The sequence below is a fragment of the Ailuropoda melanoleuca genome, chromosome 7, assembly GCF_002007445.2.
Source record: "Ailuropoda melanoleuca isolate Jingjing chromosome 7, ASM200744v2, whole genome shotgun sequence".
NCBI lineage: Eukaryota > Metazoa > Chordata > Mammalia > Carnivora > Ursidae > Ailuropoda > Ailuropoda melanoleuca.
Window position 1 is genome coordinate 128,616,854 of NC_048224.1, and position 24,943 is coordinate 128,641,796.

The 24,943-nt window shown below is 49.9% G+C and overlaps 1 protein-coding gene and 1 pseudogene across 4 annotated transcripts in view; one reads left to right on the forward strand and one right to left on the reverse strand.

Moving 5' to 3' along the window:
* Nucleotides 1-1,177: 1,177 nt before the first annotated feature.
* Nucleotides 1,178-24,943, reverse strand: part of STK24 (serine/threonine kinase 24) — a 104,695-nt gene continuing 80,929 nt past the window's right edge. For 3 of the 4 annotated variants that reach the window (XM_034665398.1, XM_034665395.1, XM_034665397.1), the window contains exons 4-11: nt 23,087-23,195; nt 22,633-22,790; nt 14,035-14,220; nt 11,653-11,798; nt 9,892-10,021; nt 8,720-8,788; nt 5,738-5,874; nt 1,178-2,237 (exon numbers count right to left, since the gene is read on the reverse strand). In XM_034665398.1, the coding sequence (XP_034521289.1) occupies nt 2,201-2,237; nt 5,738-5,874; nt 8,720-8,788; nt 9,892-10,021; nt 11,653-11,798; nt 14,035-14,220; nt 22,633-22,790; nt 23,087-23,195 (972 nt within the window). In that variant the 3' untranslated portion in view covers nt 1,178-2,200. The remainder of the gene's footprint in view (nt 2,238-5,737; nt 5,875-8,719; nt 8,789-9,891; nt 10,022-11,652; nt 11,799-14,034; nt 14,221-22,632; nt 22,791-23,086; nt 23,196-24,943) is intronic. The other variant, XM_034665399.1, reaches the window with a different exon arrangement.
* On the forward strand, nt 17,174-18,270 carry LOC109488946 (annotated as a pseudogene).

The window sequence follows — 24,943 nt, forward strand, 5'->3', positions numbered from 1 at the left end:
AACGGAAGATGCCCACATAAGCTCGAGACGGATCTGCTGCCTTCCCTGGAGGGTGGCACGGTGCTGACCATCCGGGGACTGCAGGCGGTGAGCTAAGCACCGCGCCCATACGCTCCATCGGAACCCGGGCTTCCGCGCACTGGAGACCGGCTTCGGCATGCCGTCCTGACGTCACCGTCCACGTGCAAAGGTGCCAACTCTGGGAAGGCCGCTGTCAACACCAGCTGGCCGAGGACCAGGTGAGCAGCGCCCTCTGGAGAACACCGCGTCACCGCTTTATGGGGTTGCCCCGCAACGAACCAACAGACCCTGGGCTGGCACCTCACACAGGGAAACGCATTGCTCCCTCATACAAGATACTCGGTAGAAACACAACACGAAACATCCTCAGGTGTTACCATCCACGCTAACGTCCCTGCTGCCGAAGGGCACGCCACGTAAGAATCAGCAATTCAGTTCCATTTCCCCTAATCAAAATGTACCCCTTATAGAAATTAATCATTCAGCTTCTAATAAAAAAAAAAGACTTAATTTTAGGCTTTTAAAAATGACGCTCCATTAACAAATCTAACAATATGAACACACTCAAACCTCTCTGGCTCTAGGCCTCTGTCCTCTCCCCGTAGCCCAGGCCACTGGGGTGGCAGATACCGAGCCTTCTTCCATCCCTAAGTTTACCCAGTAACGTCCTTGCTTCCAAAAATCCTGTCTTCCCCTCAGGAACGGCAACACCAAGAGAGGACGATGATCCGCGTCAACAAATGTAACATGACGCCACGTGTGCTTAGGCACTCGCACCCCAGAGAAAGGATTCCTCCTGCCTCCCACCCGGGCCAGCAGGGCCATGCCACAGGCCAAGAGAAATACAGGCCCCCGGCTGACGGACGGCAGCCCCGCGCTCCTGCAAGAAAAACCACCCTTAATCACGGCGCGGGGCAAGAGCGCACCATTTCACAAATCGGCAGTCTCCAGCCGTGTTTTCTCAACAACCAATTCTTTGAAAGTTACACAGAGAACCGACCTGGCCACTCGGCATTCTGAATGCGGGCACTTCTTTCTGGAAGTGCCTAATTTCTCACCTTCTCTTTTTCTCTCTCTCTCTCTCACACACACACTCACTCAATATGACAGCTCCCTACCCTCTGAAGAGCCACATTTCAAGGAAAAGTATGCAAAATAAGTGTGTTATAAAATTTATTCGTGTAAGCATTCAGACATTTTTAGGTGGGCAAGATGATATGCAGATTTCACTACGAGGCGCGACAGAAAATCCTACTGGGAAGGACGGGAGAGCTGGCGTGGGGCCAGCAGTGGCACAATTTCAAACAAACGTGAAGACGAGAGCACTTCATCGGGGAGAAACTTAAAATAATAATTTAAAGCTTCATGAGGCAAGATATGTTCCAATTTAAAACACTAAGAAATAGTACCATCAAATGAAAGGAAATCAACCTGTACGTGTACCAAAAGGGCCGTCGGGCAAACGAGGGGGATTTGCATTTGCGGAGGTACAAAGAGGAGTGTTCGTAAGAGGGGCATGAAGTAGGATTAATGGCAAACCCTGCAAATACAAAATAAAACCCAAATCACCGACCACAGAATTCAAAATTTACATGTAATAAAGGCAAGGCAATAGACTCAAGTTATGGCCTGTCAAATATTTACTCCACTGACATTATCTACAGAAGCACTTGGCCAATTTGTACACAGTGATTCCTTATGCACGCCGAAAGGGTTTCCGTAAAAATGACGCTATATACAAATCTGTACACTGACCCGCCAGAGCGATTCTCCGTCTCCCGCGGAGGGGGAGTCACCCACTTAAAAGCAGGGTACCTGAGACTTCATTTCTTCAGTTGCCTTGTCACGATCCCAAATATACATTTCAGGGTTTGTGTTTGTTTTTAAAGACACTTTCCTTGATATGTGCACGATGGCTAAAATTAAAAAACAGGAACAAGAAAATAAAATGATCGCTTGCAGGAGCCGACCCTCCCCCACACCGCACCGAGCGACTCAATCTGGCGGAGGCCGGCGAGGGGGGCCGCGCGCATGGGCCGGTGGGCACCCGCGGCTGGAGGGGTGGGGGGCCCTGGACGGCACGCCGCTGCAGCGGGGTCAGCAAAGGCTCTCGTGGACGTTTTCGGAGGAGGAGGAGGATGAAGAAGAAAAAAACAAAACCCCAAATGCCAAAGGAATTTCAGTGGGCTGAAGTTCCTCCACCACTTAGAGAGTATCTAGGGAAAAAGAAAACAAGAGAAACGGAAGTGAATGCATGTCATTTCTGTAACCCCCGTGCGAAAAGTCACCACCACCAAAATCCTCATTTTGCTAGACAATCCCAGGTCACGAAAAATTAGGTGGAGCCAATATCAATGGGTTAATTATTATACAAGAATTCATAAAAACTAAGAAAATCGTGACTTTGACACCACTTTTCATAGGTTCAATTCACTGGAAGAACCGGACATATGTAACAAGCAAGGGCGTGTTCAGTCTCTCAGGAGAAAAAAAGATGTGCCTAAAACAGTAAATGGTACAGCTTTGTCTACAGCCCACTTCAAAAAATCACATCAGCAACACCCGAGGACAACATGAGATTCCAGGCGTGCACACGCTGGCCGGAGTATCAGCACAGGAAGCCCCTACTCGCCACAAAAATGCTGCTCGTGCGAGGAATCCACGTCCCAGGGTTGCTTTGGAAATGTGGTCCAGAGAAGGAGCAACATATTTCGCACAAAGATGTCTCTTAGGGTTTTTTGTCATTGTGTCATTGTAAAGATTAGGGAACGACCCTGCTGTCCAACAGCAAAGTAAGGGTTAAGTTAATTAGGCAAACCAAACGACAAACAGATTAAGAATCATAATCATACAGGGGGGCTCGGCTGGCTCAGTTAGCTGAGCGTCCAACTCTTGACTTGGCCTCAGCTCGTGATCTCAGGATGGGTAAGTCTATGGTTTGTATTCAACAATGGAAGCCAACTCTTGACTTGGCCTCAGCTCGTGATCTCAGGATGGGTAAGTCTATGGTTTGTATTCAGCAATGGAAGCCAGCGACCAGCGCCACTGGCGATCGTGCCTGGGCCGCAGTGACGGGGTCACGGGAGCTTTCTGCTGGTTTCCGACAATCGTGTGGTACGGTCCTGCTCTGGAACACAAAGGGCGGGGGGTCCCCTCTGCCCAGCATCCCCTCGGCCACCTCAAAACCGACCCCAGCTCACAGGAGAGGGCTGGGGAGCAACGGCGAACGCTCCAACCTGCGGCAGCTCTTCTAAGGCGTTCGACGTGCTGGGCGCTCGCCCGGAGAACGAAGGGCTCCACAAGCTCCTCTTGAAGAGCAGGCTTGAGCCACAGGCCCTAAGACTCGTTTCCCAAGAAAGAGAAAAGCCAAGCCATGGGCGGAGGCGACGCTGCACAGAAGGACCCACACATTCATTCAAATGAAGACACACACGTCTTCGAAAGGCTTTCGACAAAATTCGGTTATTTTTTCTGAGGTGATTGATCTGAAGTAATGCCTTTTGAGCAAAATAGGTACAGAGCAGTGGCCGTGGCCACCGTGGTCTGTGGCATCTGGGCGGGGCACCAGCTAAGGCCTGCAGGGAGCAGCTGAGTACGCCCCAGAGCCGGTCATCTGCTGGCGGGAGAGGACAGCGTGTCTGCACAGCACAAAGAGAAACAAGACAGACGGTATGGAGACGAGAAGAAAGAATGTGGACTCAGCGTTTCCTAGCCCATCACTGGAGAGTACAGATCCCAACACGACGCGGACAATGGCAGGTGCGTTCGCACTGTACATGCCTAACCCTCGCCCGAAATGCACCAGTTCACACCGACATGTGCTGCTGAGTGTGAAACACGCCGGGTTGCAAAGAGGTGGTGCGAAAACGTATGGGCAATACCCCACGGATGACGGCTTACGCTGATGACATGCCGAAGACAGACCTGGGATGCAGCAGGTTAAACAATGTATTAAAGGCTAAGAGCACTGTCCCTTTTTTACTGTTTTCTCAGGAGGTAACTAGAAAACCCCAAACTGGGGTGTGGCTCACACTGGCTGCCGGACAGCGCGGGTACCGACTACCTGTGTCGGCACCATAGGGCGGGAGCAGAGGGAACGCCGACCCCCCAGGTGCCCTCCATGTCCCGGAGCCGCGGGGACGTGGAGTCAGGTACGCGCGTCGCTGCTGACCAGTTCAGGCGACCTGGGACAGGGTGGAAAACATCGGTCCTAAGAGTGGCCCCACGCAAGCAGAAAACCAAACCCCAAACAAGACCATCACAGCACAGGCTCTACCAGGAAATAAATGCAACTAGAATGAGGAGTGAAGGGATCCGAGCTGCTCTGAGAAAGGGGAAAAATGGACCATTAAGTTATTACCAAGTGACAGGAGGAAAGCCTATGTGACGGTAAGGACAGTGTCCCGGGATGAAACAGTCACGGACACTAATGATGCTGTGTTAGGAATGAAACTGCACACACACACCGACATACACACAAACTCCGTCACAACTGTGTGCAGGGGAGTATCCTGGGGACCTGACCTCTGTTTCCTTCACGCCTGTGGTTTCTGAGCACCGACAGTGCGGTGAGGGATAATCCCAAAAACATGATTCTTTCGCTTGCGTCAAAAATGAAGGCAGCCGAGTCGCCAGGCTCCGCTGTGCAAGCCGGCCCTGGAGAGCGGTCGGGAAGCCGGCACAGCCTCTACACTGCAGCCCGAGAGGAAGGTAAACCTCAGTGTCACGACTAGGTTTTGCCCCCATGTCCCACTTTATCAGGACGCTTCACAGGCCAGAGGGCAGCCCCTTCGATCATCACTTCCAAGGGGTGAAAGCAACTCAACACGCCCCTAACTTCTTTACATGTCGTCAAGTCGGTGTCTCCGGAGAGACCTGAAACACTCCTCACTCTCATCACGGCTCGACCGCCCTTTGGAAGAGACGGGACAATTCACCAGGAGGGTGGGTTTCAAAGCAATGAAATGGCTGGCTTTTTGGGGAGTGACAAAGACCTGGGGGTGTAGAGCGGAGCTCATGTCACAGCTCACCTCCACCGCCCACAACACCCCCGAAGGACTGCCCTTCCGTGGGGGTGGCAGCTGGAGTGACCTCCACAAGGAGACTCCTGGAACAAGCCCGACCGTCCCCCCAGCTTCCTCCGCAGGCCAGAGCCACCGGCGGGGCAGGCAGCCGCCACAGGCTGGCACAGACCGAGCGCACGGCCGCCACGACCAGGGTCCCAGGAGCGAAGCAGACGTGAGAACCAGCACAAGCCAGGTGAGAGAGAGAACGTGCCTGTGTCCTAACTCACTGAGCCCCGACTTCTGGCATTCTGGACCCGACTGTGAAAGCAGAAAAAACACATGGAGAGTCACAAACGCGTGCTGGAGGAGCACAGCCGTCTCGGGAAGAGAGCTGGGCGGCGTCACTAGGGGTAGGCGGGTGTCTCGAGGTCACTGGGTGTCCACACGACAAGAGCTACAAGCGCACAGTGTGTGGTCCGCCCCCATGGTTTCCCGATTCCTAGCATTCCTTCACGGTGATTTCTAGAACTCAGAACTAAAGTCTGCTCTGACTGATTCTGCTTCAACCGTGTGGCCGGGAAGGAAACAGCCAGAGCCCAGGAGCCAAGCGCCAAAGCGACCGAGGACTGCCGAGCAGCCCCTTGGAAGGCCTAGGAAAGGCGGGGGGGCAAACATTCATGGCCTCGACCCGCGCAGCCCTGGGGCATTACCTCTGCAGCCGCTGGACAAGCTGGGCCACCATGGTGTCCGAGATCCCGGGGCAGGCCTCTTCCGCCAGGTAGATGGCCCCTCGCAGTTCCTCTATGGACCCCATGTTACCTCCGCACGCCTGGCTCTTCTCCTTCAGCTGCAAACACACAAACGGGCAGAACAGCATGACCCACACGGGCACAGGAGTCGAGGGACTCCTTGAAGGAGGGACACGAGGGGTGGCCCCACTGTCGCCCCGGGCGCGCCACTCCTGGCGCAGCTCCTGCTGGGCCGTGGGCCGCGGGCCGCTTGTGCTCCCGGTGAGCCACATCGCGAGGACACGGTGTGGAAAGGGCATTCGTTAGACCCGAGTCACTGCCTTCACTAGGGAAGAATGGAGACAGCGAGCCTTCTGTGCACCTTTTCAAGATCCCATCGTGACAACTGTCCTCTCTTCGTCTTCCACTTCAACCCTCATCTACACCAGAAAGACAACTTCCCAGTGGCTCAGCTCCGGTCTCCACAAGGAAGCCGCACCATGGGCCGCCTCCGGCTTCGCGCCGCACGGTAACGGGTCGGGCCTTACGATTCCAGCAAATGGCCTTGTTGGTCCAGAGTGCTGTGAAAACACTCTAATTCCTGCTACCAAGTGCCCCCTCCCCCGCTAAATTCTGGGAATCCAGTGTCCCTCCCGGCCCCTCTGCCCCCACGGGAAATCACAACGGGGTCCTTGGGCACTGCCTCGGGTAAGGCGGATGGCTCTAAATTCCCCTCTGGGATCGGGATGCGACTAAAGACGCCGCGGGACAAGGACAGCCATTCAGTGAGCAGGCAGCAGACGCGTGACTGAGCCTCCCAGAGCAGCAGCCCCTCCTCACTGCCGCCTTTAAATCGTTCACATTTAGCTTTGACTCTTCAAGCGAACACATCACCGCTGGCATCAGCCCCATCCTGACCGTGCTGCCCCCTCGCCCCACTAAAGGGACACATGGAGGAACGGGGGGCCTGGCGTGGGAGGGGCTGTGGCGCCCTGTGCTCCCCAGTCACAGACTATGACGCGGGGGGCCTGGAGGTGGCCGCCTGTGTCCATCTAGGACTCCCGATCACTTCACTAAGTAGAACAGTATTTACGAGTCCTGAGTGCCTAACCGCTGCTAGGTCTCCCGTGTTTCCTACAACGGCCTCCCCCTCCCCTGCCCAAAGCTGCTGCTGGATGGGCTCTATCGGCCCCCGACAGGAGGGAGCCACCCGCACGCACACTCCGATGTCAGGGACAGCCTCGCGAGCAGACACGGGGATAAAGATCCTGTATTACTGAGTTTTATCAGAATTACATAAAATGATGTACACTGAACACTTCGAACATGCGGCTACTATCAAGTACTACTGATAAAAACAGGTAAGAAAAGATACCCGTGAGAGTTTACCTTTAGGTCAGCAAAACAAAAATCAAAATGGTATTACACCGAGGATTCATTCGCTCTATCTAAATAATGATTTCAGCACAGTTTCTTCATATGCCCAATAAAAAATACACGGCTTCAGACCAGTAAGACGTATCTACGTCACTTTCCCTAATGGCCCAGCCAACCCTAGTGCAGTGCCCACGGCAGGATCACAGGAAGGCACGGGAGCTCCCGAAAACCCGAAGGACCCCTCTCCCAACAACGTAAGGAAGAGCAAGATGGTGTCTGATGGACACAAGAGGCAGAGCAAAGGTACCCAGAGACGTCGGCCGGGGGCAGAGCCAGGGCGCGACACAGGTGCCTCCACCAGCCCTGGGTCGTTTAGTTTTCCATCAGAAACCCATGTGTTCAGCGTTTTCAACTCCACACCCCGGGCTCCAGCATGGCCCCAGCCGCCAGCTGGGGAGGCAGGGCCCTCAAGCTAGCTCGTGAGGGCAGACACCGGCCAGGGGACAGGCTCTGCCACAGGGAAGACACAGTGTGCCTGAGGTTTGGACCCCACAGAACAAGGGGAGAGCGCCGTGTCACACACAAACAGAAGATAGAGTGTAGCTCATTCTGGATTACCGTAAAGGCAGCCTGAGCCGGAGGGGCTCAAAAAAAAAAAAAAAAGAAAGGGATATCTCCAACTTCTCTTTAAATCACCTACTAACCAGAGGAAGGATAATCTTCATTCTCGTAAAATTTGTTCTTGAAAACATCGCAAAATGCAGTATGCCTAGTGGTACCCCCAGGAGGCAGGGCACCCCCCGCCCCGAGAAGGAGCAGCAGACCAGCATGTGGGTGACATCAGTCCCCAAGTGAGGAAGGGACCTGGGCTGCTCAGAGGGGAACCGGATGGCCCAGCTGGTAAGGGGACCTCTCTGGGATTACAGTGAACTATGGAGGCACAATGGGACAAAAGAGGTCTCTGGGGAATCTGATTTCTCCTTCAAAATAAAATTTTGGGGCGCCCGGGTGGCACAGCAGTTAAGCATCTGCCTTTGGCTCAGGGCATGATCCCGGCGTTATGGGATCAAGCCCCCCACATCAGGCTCTTCCGCTATGAGCCTGCTTCTTCCTCTCCCACTCCCCCTGCTTGTGTTCCCTCTCTCGCTGGCTGTCTCTATCACTTTCGAATACATAAATAAAATCTTTAAAAAAAAAATTCTACTTTTTACATTGCCATAGATTTGTCTCAGGCAAAGCAATCAGGCAGCACCCAGATTTTGCAGAAAGCAGTACCAGGGAAGCTAAAAATCACCTTGGGGACAGGCGGACTTGGGTGGGGCCAGTGCACTCAAGGAGGCGACACAATGACCTTTCCCAAGAGGGGCTGGCAGAAGACGGTGGACGGGAGAGTAGGAGGGGTCCCGGGAAGGTACTGCCCAGTCCCAGCTGGCCTCATGGGACCACAACGCCAACTCTCTGCCTACTTGGGCCTGCCTGTTCTAACTTCCCAAAGTCGACTGGGCACATGTCACAGAAAGAGGACCCCGCTCCTCGCAATGTCCCAGCCACACCCCGCCGCCCCCAAACATCAACTGGGTATCTTACCTCTGCAAACAGAGGAGAAATAATTGTAGATAAACACTGAGAGAAAGGCCTCTTTGGGATGTCTTTCATCTTAGGGGGGAAAAAAAAAAAAGGTAATCAGAAGTAAGTATTTAATATTCACATCACAATTCATAAACTTCGGACATGAACCATGCTACCATAGCGTCTAAAATGTTCTCTATTTGCTGTGATATCTTTTTTTTTTAAGATCATATTTTTTTAAGTAATCTCTACACCCAGCATGGGGCTCGAACTCACAACCCTGAGATTAGGAGCCGATACCCCACTGACTGAGCCCGCCAGGTGCCCGTCTGCTGTGATAACTGAATGGGACTGTCGCATGGTGTTTCGCTAGACTACAACGCTTCCTTGGCAGTGGTGTGCCAAACTCATACAGCTGGGCGAACCAGTGTCTGGACTCCAGGTGCAAAGACCCAAGTGGTCCCTTGTACAGGTGCAGGCGACACTGAATCGCACCCCTGAGCTGTCTATGTAGCAGGGCGTGACTACCGAAACTCTGGAAACAGAAATCAGCTCAAAGCGGACTGTTGCAAGTGACTATCAGGACAGGGGCCTATTTTCTACTTTGGCAATCTCTATAATAACTCCCATCTGCTTATCAAAGCAAGACTGGTAGGATCACCAGGGAACAGACAGTGGTCCACAATGCCTGAGAGAAACTACACCACGGTGCTTTAAAAGCAACTCTGAAAATAGTTTTTCATAAACTTAAATAGGCATAAAATCAGTTAATCGAAATAAAGTTCCACGTAAGTATCAAAAGCACTTCGTTTGTTTTTAAGATCCTTAAAAACTTAATCCCCAAATTCTGGTATCTCTTATGAGTAATCCCAATATACAAAACAGAGGAGATTCTGTCCAGAGAGCCTGAATGTCACTTCAAGGGTAAGACTCCCCGCCCCGCGTGCAAGCATCAGGGAAGGCCAGTGCTGCAGGGGGAGGGGCAGCAGGCTCTGCAGAACAGGAAGCAGCCCCATGGTACAAACCCGAGGCTGGATTCTCGGATCAGACTCTCAGGGTCATCAGACGACCCATCTCTTATCTGTGATGGACAGAGAAATCCCCCACCAGGCTGCCATGAGGGGGCCCCACATCGGGACAGTCGCTGCCAGCCAACAGGCGTCCATCGCCATGGTACGAGCCAACATTACCTTATTTCTTTCTAAGTCCGAAGGCTGAAGAGCTCCGTTCTCAAGACTCTTTGGATCTTTCTCTCGGATCGTGAAGATCCAGTCCCCAGAGTCGCTGCCTCCAGAGGCCTGGCTGTCCGTGTCTGTTTCCCTTCGGAGAGAAATCCGGCAGACTCCGTGAGCGGGAGCGCAGCCCCGTGCCCGAGGAGCCCCGCACACTCCGCAGCCCCGCCCATCACCCCCTCCAGTCCCTCTCGGGACCAGGGACCATCGCAATGAGGCTCCCTCATGTCCCACGGTGCCAGCCGCATCCACAGCCTCCAGCCTGCCTCCTCGATCGCAGAGAGGCACCTCTGCGGCAGGACAATCCGCCGCTCCGCGGACACCCCTCTGACGTCAGCTTCCCTCCCCCAGGCTCCTTCCCATCAACACTCCCACCTGCATCCCTCTGCTCCCACAACACAACAGCCCCCATCCCCCAGTCTCGTTTCTTGGATATGTCGGCGACACTCACTGCCTCCATTTCTTACCTTCTCCTCACCCCAAAACCCACCCTGTCCCTGCAACTGTTGTGACCAAGGCCGCCGATCCCCTGCACGCCACTGCACAAGGGCGTTCCCGCTCAGTCCTTCACCTGCCTGAGCCCTGAGCCTCAATGTTCCTGCTCGTTACCCCTCCCTTCCAGAGTCTGCACCAGATCGCCCCTGACGTGGGTCGTCCACAGGTCTGTCCTCTCTGCTGGCATTTCCCAGCGTTCGGCCCTTCACACTCTTCAGATATGCTCTGGGTGACACCGTTCATTCTCATGGCTCCAGTGACCATTTAGCATGATGACTGGAAATCTCTCCCGGCTGCCCACACGCCTCGCCTCAGGCCAAGCTCGATGCCATTCGACACTAGACGCGTCGTCTTGGATGTCTTGTCAGCAATTCCAACACGCGCCACCCCAAACCCAGTTTCTTGTGCCCCCGCCTCCTCCCTGCCCTGCCTGGCTGCTTCTCCAGATGGCCTGTTCATCTTTTCGTCCCCACTGCTGCCAACCCCATCTCTCCATGTCATGATCTCACAATTTCCAGGGCCAGTGGTTCTCACTCGTGGCTCCTGGGGACCCTGAAACACTTGGGTCTCACCCCCCACAAATTTTGATTCAACTGGCCTGGCGTGTGGACCTGGGCTGCTGGTCGACTCGGACTTCTTGCCGAGGCGTGAGGGGGAACAGAAGGGGTGCTACAGATCAGAACATTTCTATTCGTGACACCACCTTAACGGCCCCTCTCTTCACGTCAGAGAAGGTGGCCCAGCTTCCTGCACCCCAAACACCAAAGCTCCAAGCCCTCATTCATCTCTTTAGCTAACGGAATTCCAAGATGCTTAACTTGATACCAGTTTTTAGCAAGTAACTTCTGGCATGGAGCTTTGACAACCCGAGCATCGACCACAGCACAACACAGAATCACGAAACATACATTTGTAGCTTAAAAAAAAATACATTTAAAGCAGTTACATCTGACCAATATTTTAAGAGCAGGAAAAAGAAAAGGAAAAGGAGACCAGGTCTGGTTCTTTACACACGGTTCCATCACACAAATTTTTCCTGGAGACTCCACTAGCAACAAAAAGGGGCTAAAGAGGCCCCCAAATTGTACCATACTGACACAAGAATCACCACCAACCTGGATTATCTAAAAACAAATTAACAAAGAAATCCACAAATAACAACAAAAAACCCCACCCCAAATTAAGAGCGAACAAACCCTGCACGCCCAGGCGGAGTGGACTTACGTGTCTGAGTCCTCGGAGCCGGAGTCCTCGTGGCTCTGCTCGGCCTTCCATCTCTTGTACCTGTCGATGAGCTCGGTCAAGTAGGACGTCTTCTTCGCATTGCGCATTATAAACTTGTGCTTCAGTAACTCCTTAGCGGTGGGTCTCTGGAAAACAAACCGCCAAACAACACAGAAAGCAGGAGATGAAGTTCCCCGAGTTCTACCTGATTCCACCCCAAAGGACAGACTTCAGCCTCAAAAAGTGACATCCACGCTCACAAGTAAAGACTGAGTTCTGCTTCAAGGTCTAATTTCCCTAACAAAAACCAGGAGTCAAAGAGTAGTCATCCAGCACCCATGGGTGGAAATCCACACGTACAGTGTGGACGTGGCATTTAGTATCTAATTCAGTCCCTAACATGCTACAGGTAACCACCCAACAAAAGCAAAAAACCTTTCCCTAGAAAGACGCATTGACGCAGAAAACGTGTCAGAGAATTTCAGAGATCACTGAAGACAGCTAGAATATACCTCCTGGTTTTTATAAAACGTTTTATTACAAACGCTGGCCAGAGAGAAAACATGTGTTCTGTGTCACCTTGTTAACTTTCTATATTAATGTTTGGCTCCACCCCCTAAAAATAGTAAGATGTTAACTCGGATACATCTAGAGGAAACTAGACAGCCACTCAGAAATACCCCTTTCTTTGATGCTGGGTGGGTACCTGAGTGCTCTTCCCTCCTCAGCTTCCCCAATTTAGAAATGCTGGCTTCCCTGGTCTGTCTCTTCCCTGGGATTGGGGTGAGGGCCTCACCTACGTCCTGGGCTCCGTGTGGCCACAGCACACATCACACTCTGAAGTTGGCAACTGCTTTCCCCTTGAGGATGGCAAACCCAATTACAGGGAGCATGCTTCCCAGGGAGACCGAGCGTAGCCCACAAGAGAGCAGACAGCAGGAACACGCAAACACCACCCGTGAGACTACGTTCCCACCTGCTTAAGCTGTGTTCACGGGAGCCAGCCGTGTTTCTCAAATTCAAGCTTACAGAAAACCTGGGTCACCTCGGGTGAGGTCTCACTCCCTCACTCAACTCCAGGCGTCTCAGAAGCGCTCAAATCCTCAGCCTCTCCCCCTTTTCCTCAGTGTGTTTGGGGTCAAGGTAGGGGTGCAGATGTGCGCACTGGGCAAGTACGCGGATACGAGAAATCGGTTTTTAACGGAAAGATGTGTACACGTGGGTAGGAACTCACATCGTAACAGAAAGCTCAGAGCGTCGTGGACAGACAGGACGACAGCCCGCACTGCCAGACGCCTGACGCATTAATAAAGCGCGGAGCCGGTGAGCTCAGCCTACGTTCCCTGGAGGTTCATAGAAAACGCTGCATCCCCCACTTCATTCCTTTACCAAAACTTCACCAAAACTAGCATTGTATTCGAAAACCACGGTGTTCTTGTAAAATTAGTTGCCCATCTTTAGATAAGAGTTCATTAAGAAGGGGATTCAGCTTGGCCTTCACCCAACGCTGCTAGAAGATTCAGGAACAAACCAGGGACATATGGTGCTCTACGTAACACCAAAATACACATAACTTTCAAAGATGTGTCCTGATTCAGAGAGAAAATTCGGCTACAGCTATATAGGGCTCCTGCCACATGGCTCTGCCAGAGTCGATTATACACAAAAAAAGAGTAAAAACAAAGGGGTAGGAGGGCAAGGTGGGTGGTTCATTTATATTTTTTTATTTGTCTTTTCTTTCCTAACACAGGCCAAGAAGAAATTGAAAACATCTACTTTAAAGACACATTTAGCCATTATTTTTCTGGCCAAACTTTGCCATTACTATAAACGGCTAAAAATAGCCTGACCTTTCACTATATATTAAAAATTTACGATTCCACATAAAACATTAAGGAGAACAGTCTTCAAGCTCAATGAGGTATGAGATGGTAGGAAATCTGACAGAAAATAAGTAGATTTCTGTTTCTTAAAAGATACACAATAAAAACATTTGCGGGGCACCTGGGTGGCTCAGTTGGTTAAGCGTCTGCCTTTGACTCAAGTCACGATCTTGGGGTCCTGAGATGGAGCCCCAAGTCAGGCTCCCCACTCGGTGGGGAATCTGTTTCTCCCTCTTCCTTTGCACCCCCCGCCACCCCCCCGTCCCCACTTGCACACAAGCTCTCTCTGTCCCAAATAAATAAAATCTTGGGAGAAAAAAAAAAATTGCCACTCGAATGGATCATATCCATTTAAGAAAAAACAAAACAAAACACAAACTGAGATCATGAAGACAATGGTGACTATGGCAAGAATGATGAAAGAAACTGAGGTAAGACGCATCTAGACCAAGTCCGGCCGCACAGAAATAGACGCCCACACCGAGCTCGAGAAACTCACAAAGCTTGGCTCCTTATTCAAACAGGCTTCAACAAACTCCTTGAGGGGTTTGCTGTAGTTTCCTTCCAGCGTGGGGGGGTTGTTCTTTGGAATGAGGAATAAAACCTTCATGGGATGCAGCTCGGAATGAGGGGGCTCCCCTTTTGCGAGCTCGATGGCTGTTATGCCCAAGGACCAGATGTCTGCCTGCAACAACAAAGCGTTTTTAGAGATACCAAGAAGGAATACATTCAAATACACATACTTCCTAGAAAAAAGAAATACATTTCAACATACTTCTAACATTTTGAAAAAGAGAATTATTTTTAAGTGAAAACAAACAAAAAAAAAGGGGCTTTGATGTAATTTCAAAATAGGCAACACACAGGAGAAAATTTAATATACAGAACATCTCCTAGCTCTGCACTGAAGCCGGCTTTTACGATTACTCGTCTTTCCACTTGCTGCTGGGAGTACGAGGCACTCCCCATTAATTTAAACCCCGGGAGTGATGGGACCGTTCACTAGCAGCAAGCAGAGAGGGTAAGTCTGGAACAGAGGGGTGTTTTGACTCACCCCATCGAGCCAGCTTACAACAAGCACAGCTGTGAGGCCGAGTGCAGGCACACTGGTCTCAGAGACTTGGGTTTAAACGCCAGTTCTACAACCACAGTCTTACGACACTAGACAAAATACCTCACCGGGGTGCCTGGGTGGCTCAGTCAGGGGTCCAGCTCTTGGTTTCAGCTCAGGTCGTCATCTCGGGGTCATGAGATCGAGCCCCGTGTCAGGCATGGCATGGAGTCTGCTTGACAGTCTCTCTCCCCCTCTCCCTCCCCCCCCCGCGCCTCCCCGACCCACGCTCCCTCACGTGCGCGCTCTAAAATAAATAAATAAAATCTTAAAAAACAAAACAAAACAAAACACCTTAACCTGTGGGCCTAGTTCCCTCATCTGTCACAGATGCAGGGTAGAGCAAGGTACCCCAGAGTGCCCAGAACTTAAAGTGGGTTTCTTACGGAAATGTTCACACACACACAGAAGTGGAGAATATTAACCGAATATTAATAGAGGAGATTATTAATAGAATTAACATGATGTTAATGATTGTTAACAATTTGCCATATGGGCTTTGTCTATTCCTTGCCACAGTGTATTTAAAAGTCAAAGACATTGTGACATTCTCCCGTGACTGCCTCAGCTTCTCAGTAAGGATTCTGAACCACCTATCAAGACCTAAAATCAGAAATAACTTAATATGTTGTAATAGTTAAATTTTCTCAACTCTTCAAAAAAGTATTGTCATGGTCAGTTTATTGATATCAGGATCCACACGAAGCCACCCTGCACAACTTTTTTGCTCTGGTCACCGTGCAGGGGAAACCTGTCGAAAGTCAGAACCTACTCGATCCCTCACGCTCACTCTACGGCAAAGAAATGGAAAGGCTGACACACTGCTTAGGTCACAGCGGGACCCAGACATTTCCGACCTTCAAAACCTGCTGTGTTTTCACAACCCTAGTGAGTCGAGAGACGCTGGCTGTCTCCCTGCCCAGCAGCCCATGGGGTCAGTGCCTACCACACGCTCTGTTTCTTCTGTTCTCAGTGAAAACGGGTCTATCAACAAGCCTTGCTCTAAATTGTTTGCACGAAAGGGATCAGACTAGAAGAACCAGCATCAGGAGTCCTATTACTATTTTCCTTCCCTTGGCAGCTGGGACCCTGCGTTAGCTTACACGTGTATTACTTTGAAAGTCAGTAAAAACACGACTGATCCCAGAGTCCCTGCCCCCAGGAGGAGGAAGGTGGGACGCTCAGCAGGCGAGCATCTGGACCGGCAGCAGCAGGAGGGTGTGAGCAGGTGAAAGGGTACAGGGAGGGCAGGACACAAGAACAGAGGAACGTGCAGACCTCGCGTGTCCATGGCTCTTTACACAACAGGTTCCCCTCCCTTCTAGCTGCCTGCTCCAGCCTTCCTGGACTTCCCGAAAACTGCTGCTCTTTGCAAAGCCTGCTGCTTGGCACCAATAGGGCCTTAGTCCCACAGACCCCTGACGGACAACCTCTCGACCCCCAAGCATCCCCCAACCACTTAAGAACTCCATAATTAGAAAGCCAGGTCAACAATGGTCTTTGCTGGGAGCCTCTCACCAGATGTCCAACCAAGGGCTGCAGACCAGGCTCCAGGCTGGACAAGAAGCAGACAGTCCCCAGATTTGAAGGACCCGGCACCTGCTTCCGCATGCCAGTATGCGCCCACAGCCGACGGAGAAAGCAGCCTTCCCAGGCCCACCCACAAGCCATGGCCATGGTGTTCAGAGGAGAGGCACAGGCATCGCCCTCCTGCTTCCCCCGGGAGGCTCGGCCACTACGGCCTTGCCATGGCAAAACACGGGCCATCCTGCAAGGCATCCAAGCCAGAACCCTGTGTGTCACACCAGCTCGTGAATTCCTCACTCGGCACCTTATCGTCCCCTGTCCCTCCTGCTCATGGCTGAGTTCAGAGCTATCCTCTCTCCCTGGGGCTTCCCTGGGGAGCTCCTAAGTGTCTTCCTGCCTGGAGACTCCCTCTCTAGACACCTCACATCCTGCCGACTAATGTGGAAAACTCGATAGACACAACGTGGCATTATATATCAAAAGCCATAAAAACATCCAAGCTTGTTAAAACCAACAAATTCCACTTCAAGGAATCCATCCTAAATAAGTAATTTTAGATTTAGAAAATGGCGAATGCTGCCAAAAATACTCCATCTCAGCATTACTTCCGTTAAACCTTAGAAGAATGATTAAGTTGCACTAATACATTTACTGAAATACCACAGAGTCAACAATGACATTGGTAGAGAATCATAAATATAACGGAGTTGGTCTATTACCGTCTTTAGGAAATATGGCATCAGATGAGAACGTGTGTCTAGGTTTTAAAATAAAAGTTATGTGGCAGAAGGGCAGCTATTTTCCAAAGCAATTAAAATTGAGGTATAAGAAGAGACCTGTTTTACTGCCATCTGGGAAAACCATGAAATTAGGTATTAAGAGAAAACAAACAGTGGTTTTCAACACAAGCCCAAGTCAAAAGTTAAAAGGGCGGGTGCTCTAAACTGCAGATACACATCTGTGAACAGACTTTTTTTCCTTCACGGACAGTTCTAGTAGCATGCTCCTAGATGACAACAATCCAGAGCTCTCTGGTACTGTCCACCAGGGACTCTTCTCAGTGGGGGTGGGGTTGCTACTAATAGACAACATTCTAGAGCCTTGCAATAAGCCTGTTAATTAAGTAAAAGTAAGCTGGCTACAAATCTGCACACAACACAATGGAAGTGGTATAAAAAAAACTCAGGTGCAGAAAATATTCTAAAAGGAACCATTCTATAATCAAGAGAAAGAGGAGGGGAAAAAACCCAAGAATCCCACCTTCTGGCTCCTTGAACAGCACCTGGCGGTTGGGAAGAACCAGCACCTTAGAAAGGTGGCAAAAAGGGAGCCAAGAAAGTGGTCGATCCATTTCCTAAGAAAGATCGGTACCATGTGAAAGCACCAGCTACGTTCAACATAAGAAATACTGGAAAAACACAGTCATGAGAACTCAAGGAATCAAACTCACATCCGATTCCCCCAAGGGTTGTGTGTTTTTGAAGTGAGCCTTGCTGATGTGCAGAATGATGAAGGTCCATTTAGAAAATTCAAGCTAATTACTGAAGACATTCAGGACAAAAAACTGCGTAATTTCCATGGCATGGATCTTACCCATGACAAAACGTGCTCCAAGGTCAAAACACGGCAGACTACGAACTAAGTTCATGTCGATGTCAAGACTACTGATGGTTATTCGCCTTGTCTATTTTGTGTTGGTTTTACTAAAAAATGCAACTATCAGATTCGGAAGACCTCTTATGCTCATCATCAACAGGTCTGCTAAATTCGGAAAATGATGATAGAAATCATGGCCCAAGACGTGCAGATAAATGACTTGAAAGAAGTGGTCAATACTTTGATTCCAGACAGCATCAAAAAAGACACAGAAAAGGCTTGTCAGTCCATTTATCCACTCTGTGATGTCTTTGTTAGAAAAGTAAAAATGCTGACACAGCCCCACTTTGAATTAGGAAAGCTCATGGCGCTTTGTGGTGAAGACAGTAGTTCTGGAAAAGCTACTGGGGTGAGACCAGTGCACAAGTTGAACAAGCCAGTGGATAGGAGCCACCAATCCAAGATCTGCTTAAAACTCAGACATGTAATGGTGACAAATAAAAAAATCTCATTTGTGATATTTAACTTCTGATCCTTCTTTTTAAATAATCTAAGCTTGGTGAATCAAATGTTCTGAACCAATGGTGATATGAAGTTTTCTGAACTAGCGTATGGGTTTCATCCACTGCTCTTACTTACTAAACAGCTGGGAAAGGGTAGGGATCTATGTTAAGTTGCAGTGACCTGGATGGGTTATAGATGGTTAATAAAAGAAATTCTTTTCTTTAAAAAAAGAAAAAGAAACAAGACTCCCAAATAAGTATAACTAGTCAAAACATAGCTCAAAATGGATTTGATAGGAACTATTGACTTAATTAAAGGCAGTACTGAAGAACACATTTACATGCAGCACACAGAGGTGTAACAACCATTTCAACACTAAACAGCAATACACGTTTGATCAGAAGAGTCCCAGTCATCACTGTGTGCTAAACAGAGCCTACCGCTAATCTCCCAGCTGCATGCTTTTCCCCACTCACATCCTGCCCCCACCTCCAGGGCTCATCACTCACAGTGGGGTCCGTGGGTAATTCCTGATCCTGTGCAGGGACGGGGGGGGGGGGCGGGGGGGGGNNGGGGGGGGGCAGTGAACTCAGTCCAGGGGACAGGGAGGCCAGTCACAGGCCACCATGGACAGGCTAACCACGCAGATTCCAAAAACTGGCCAGCTAATACTGCCGGTCTTCACTTATCTTTAACAATCTTATTTTTTTTCCATCAACATATAACCTATTTCCATTTTTCAACCATGGTTAGACTGCAAGCGGTTATCTCAGAGATGACTGGACACCAAATTAGCCTGTGCTGCAGTGCTAGGTCTACAGATGTTTTTCTTTTTTTATCTCTTTTCCAGCATTTTCCAGATTAAAGAGTATGTACTGCTTTTATGACCAAAAAAGGGAAAAGTTATTTACAAGAGAATACTGACACTGGGCTTCTCAGTGTCCACAGGGTATTTCAGTTAACAGGCAAGTCGATTTCTCTGGCCTCATCTCCTCCGTTCTTCACCACAAGCTACAATCCAAATGCAAATGTCACTCCATTCCCACACCAGGCTTGGGTCTGAACATGCGTCCCTCCCTCATCTCTGAGGGGCCACAAAGCCCTAGGTCTGTGAAGCCTTGCCCAGCTCGCTCGGGCATTCCGCACTCAGCACCCCTGCGCTCCCCGCTCCCTGGTCGAGCCACCCAGTACTGCAGTCATTCACTGCAGATGTAAATTATTTAGCACCGGGCACAACTACAGCAATAACCAAATGAAGGAATACAGAGAAGGAGACATCGAACTGGAACAACGTTTTTATGCAAGTCTAATCCATTTGCTAACACATCATTATAATAACCTTACAAAGAAAGTTGGTGGGGGGGGGGCGGGGAGACTAACATTCAAGACCCTGCTCAGGCGAGGAAAGCAAACGCTTCTTTGTGGGAGAGCAGTTATCTCCCTTGGCACCATTTTCAAAGTCTCAAGACCTCTTAAAATAAACCAACTGTCGTCCTTCACCTTACAAATAATAGCATTAATGAAGGCTCTTAAGACATATGGCCAACCATGATCTAGCAATGCTGTATTTAGACTAAGAATCAAGACCCACACAAGATGCTCTACACGTGCAAACACATTCAGGACACCTAAGGAGTCTGCACAAATGACAAGGGGTCAAAGATACCGCACTTCAAGAGGTCATTATGTTAAACAAGATTCTAGACACACATAAAACTAAGGCTTACATGCCCTTGGGTTCAGTACGATGAAGACGCTGGTGAGGCAGGTGCACTCTAGCCTTATCCCAACCCGACCTTCCTTTGAAAATCAGTGAGTGTACCAAAAATGAGTATGACAGGAGCAAGGGGTCCTAACCATGGTAACAGAATCCTGCCATCCTGGGGCTGTAAGCTCCTTAATGGAATGCAAAGACTAACGGGGGAAATGCCTGGATGGACACCTAAAGAAAAGAATGGAAAGGGAAACTGGAAAGAAGCCAAATACGTCTGTGTAACAGAAGGCCACAGTTACCATAATGCCCCTCCAAGAGCCTCCATGGCCCTGCCAGGCAAGCCTCTGGACAGGGAAGCAGTCACTAGGATATCCACAAAGCAAACGCAGAAAAAGTCCCTTTGTCAGGCACTGATGGTGGCAAAAGCGGCTAGCCCAGAGCCACACCTAATGGGAGGGAACTAATGTCACATTATCCCCAAGGCCCCAGACTGGGACATAGACATCAGCCTTATCTGCACTTTCCACACCTCCTGGGTCAACAAATCTGGGAAGCAAACTTCACATCAACATAATTTTTGCACATGATTTCCAGTTAAGAGGTGTTGGGTATGACCCAGGCAAATGAAAGATTTAGCTCTGACATGGGCCAGAGTAAGAGTTACAGTTAAAGGTTAGTGAGAAGAGTGGCATAACTTTTCAAGCTCCCCGACTGAGTGCGCCCCATGAGCTGAAGACAGCACCTTTCCATCTACCAAGGAAGAACACTGCAACACCTGCTGCTAGGATCCGAGCGTTCTGATCTTGACAAGATCTCCAGGGGAAAAAAGGTGGCCAAGCGTTACGATGCAGGAAAATCTCTACTGCTAGAGGCCACATCTTGGGCAAATGTCCAGAGTGGCCCCGAAGGAGGAAAACAGACAGGAAGGGGAAGGTCAAGTGAGCTGTCAAGTGAGCCGTGATGGGTGTTTAATCCTGAAAATAGAAGATGTGAATCCAGATTCACAAGACCGTGGCTGAGCAGCTCATTTACTAGGAAGAGAAGAGTAATCAGTGCAGTGTAATCAGAAGAGCTCAGAAATCTGGATTCTAGTCCCTACCAAAATCTAGATCTACAAACTTTGATAAATGGGCCTCCACCTAAAATAAAGGGAAAGGACTAAATACAGAAGTTCCTGTGAAGTCCCAACAGCAGAAGTGGCTGCAGAGATTACCCGTGGGGTGTTCCTCACACACGGCAGAAAGCTAACGAGCAACAAGCACAATGAAGACGACACAGCTCTCACACTGGGGCTGAAAACCCAACAGTCACCTTTGGGCCACAGCCACCAAGGCCCTCGGGAGGACTACGGTGTCACAGCCACCACTACAACTCAAAAGTGAGAGAGCCAGCTCCGTCCCCTCCATGCCAGCACCAGGTACCACAATGGCTCTTGGGACAGCTGACAGCTCACAATGGCGCCCTGAGGGCTGGAGGAAAGGTCACTCTATGCTCGTTGTGCCGCGTTCAACAAGGGGAGAAGTCTACTGCATACTGAGAAGATGCCCGTTTAAAAAGAGGAAACAATGCCTGGCCTGTAAATGTATGTGAGTTAAATATTTGTTTGCCTAGAAACTGTTGGCTCAGAAGAATGAAGATTATTCTGTGTACAATGCAAGAATGAACAGCCTGGGGGGAGAGGGAGTTAGAGATTCCTGGGCAGGGTCCCTAGGTTTTTTAGTCTATACTAAGAAATTGAAGAAGCTGAAGGGGGCGCCTGGGTGCTCACTTGATGGAGCGTGGGACTCTTGGTTTTGGCTCAGGTCATGATCTCAGGGTTGTTAGATGGACCCCTGCGTCGGGGGCCCACACTCAGCAGGGAGTCTGCTTGAGATTCTCTCTCCCTCTCCCCACCCTCCTGCTCACACATACTCTCTTTCTTTATATAAATAAATCTTTAAAAAAAAAGAAAAATGGATGAAGGCACCAGGTTAAACAGAACCCAGGAAAAATTGGGAGAGTACAATGTATGACAGGTTAAAAACACAGAAAAGAGGAATTATGGTTTTCCTTATGTTGGGAAGGAGCCTCTGGGAATAACAATCCTGAGAATTAAAAATAATGAGAGGAAGAATCTGTAGCAATCACTGAAAGCATATTCTTTCCAGATTCCAGTCTTATATTTTTGTGGCCTCTCCATTTCTTTTGTGGGACCCTCCTTCTCAGCCTGTCCCTGAAATATTGTTCAGAGGTCTGCCCAGAGCCCCCCTCCCTCATCCATGCCACTCAGGCTTCGAGCACCACCTCTACAGAGACAACCTCCCACCCCTCTCTGCGGACCCACATGCCCACGTGCCTCCACCTGGACGTCTCAGCAGGCCCGAGCCCGTTCGGGCCACCTTGGTCCTTGGTCCCTCCACACCCACCTTCCAACGTGCTCCTTCTCAGTGCTGCCCACCGCCATCAAGCACAGTGTGTAAGCTAAAAATCTCAGGAACTGTGGGCTGGATAAAGGACATTGAATGACACAGGAGAAAGATGAAACCAATGTCTGAGAGAACTACCTTTACGTAGGAACTTGCTTCACTCCACCTGGAACAGCTGTAAGGTTGAAGCAAAAGAGGGCAAGTCGCTAGAGCCAGTGAACGTGAAGAGCCGGGCCTTACCTTTGAGTCATAGGCAGACTGTTTAATGACCTCAGGCGCCATCCAGAAAGGGGTGCCCACGAAGGTATTCCTTTTTATCTGGGTATCTGTCAGCTGGCCCGCCACCCCGAAATCGGCCAGCTTCACCTCTCCGTGTTCAGAGAGCAGAACGTTGGCAGCTACGAAATAAAACCCGAGATGCCTCCTGACGTTTTCTGCTGCGCTGCTCCATGATCACTTTAGGAACACGTGCATTCTCTCGCCAGGGAGATCACGTGCTCAACAAGAGCAGGCACCAAAGGCAGGCTTCCGGTGAGACCCCCCTCAAAGCCACCCCCAGCCCAGGCATGTCAAAGGCACTCTCCAAACAATGCAGCATTAACCTCCCCTTGAGGAGAGAAGTACAAGTCTAACTCGACAGCACGCTCCCCCCGCCGTAGGACTTCAAAGGAATACAAGCAAGAGGTCTTCTTACCTTTAATATCTCTATGAATTTTCTTCTCTGAATGCAAATAATCAAGTCCTTTCAGTATTTCTCTTAATATGGTAGCAATCTGAGTTTCATCTAAAGGGCCAGGTTCTAACTGATTTAAAAAAAAAAAAAAAGATTAAAGTTACTTAAAATGATCATCTTATGTTTTTTAAAGATTTTATTTATTTTTTTTATTATTTATTTATTTATTTGAGAGAGAGAGAGCATGAGCAGGGGGAGAGGAAGATGGAGAGGGAGAAGCAGGCTCTCCGCTGAGCAGGGAGCCTGATGCCGGACCCAATTCCAGGACACTGAGATCACGACCTGAGCCGAAGGCAGACGCTTAACTGACTGAGCCACTCGGGTGCCCCTTAAATGATCATCTTAGATTAGTCAGAGACAACAGAACAGCGGCACATGTTACATGGACAAAATTAAAATCTAAAAACTTTATTCCAAAAGAGGCATTTTGCCTAAACAATTAAAACAAATTGAAAAGACCCCCTCCCAAAAAAAAAGTAAAGAAAGCAGCAGAGAAAAAGACTTTGCCGAATAGAGCAAAGTGGGCTAAGGATCAAAGCAGGGCCGGTGAGAAGGTCCGTGGGCAGCCTGCTGTGCCTACGAGCTGAGCGGGGAGGGATTTCAGACCAGTCACCAGAGCCGGAGAGCTCGTGGGACTTGCCAGGAGGGCACACGTATCACAGTCACCACCACACCCGGGGTCAGAAAGTCAGACCCGGGGGCCCGCTGCCTTCTGAGTCACCCTTGCCCCAGGACTTTTCAAATCCAAATTTTTAAGGCCTGGGGGAAGAGAGCTGACAGGGGCTCAATCCCTCGTGATGGTGGATATTTTTTGTGACATGAGGAAAATATTAGTCATTATATTAACCTAAATAAGACAGAATAGCCTCTGAAAACCTTTATTGTGAGAAACTCAAAAGAATTAATCATAACTGCATAAAGATATAAGGAAGAAATATCAAGTGCATATATCCCCCCTTTAAAAGGGAAAAATAAGGTTCTAGAGCTCCGCTAGGACCAGTTAATAGTCCACCATCACTGCAGGGCAGGGAATTCAACCACAACTAATAATTACACAAATCAGCAAAACCACCTAACACTCCCTAAAGGACTAATAATAATGGAGCCAGCAGAGAGAGGGGCAGAATTCTCATAATTTACATTAATTTTTCATCGATACGATAATCCTCAGTGTTATGTTTTTAGATCTCATAGTGAATGCCATCATCACCCAAATTCTCACACTTCTGTCAAAGGAAGCCACAACCCTATGACATTCCAAGTAACATTTTTTTAAAGATTTACTTATTTGAGAGAGAGAGAGAGAGAGCGCAAGCACGAGAGGGAGGGGCAGAGGGAGAGAGAATCGGAAGCGGACTCCGCACGGAGCCAGACGCGGGGCTCCATCCCACGACCCTGAGATCACGACCTGAACCGAAACCAGGAGTAGGACCCTCCCAAGACTGCACCACCCGGGGGCCCTCCCTGAGTAACTTTCTCGAGGACAGAGGAGCTTGACAGAATGAGACCTGCAAACACAGAGAACACACTGGTGATGGCCGGCGGAGGGACGTCCTGGGCAAAGCGGGTGAAGGGGAGTGGGAGGCACAGGTCTGCAGTTAGGGAGTGAGTACGTCGCAAGGCTAAAAGCCCCACACAGAGAATACGGTCAGTGGTATCGGCGATAGGTGGCGGTCCACCTGCGGGAAACACAGCACGACACCCAGACCTGTCAAATCACTATGCTGTCTGCCTGAGACCCAGGTAACTGTGTCAGCCAACTCAAAGAACAAAAGAGAAACAAGAAAGTGAAAGAACTTTAAGGCTTTGCTCAAAACG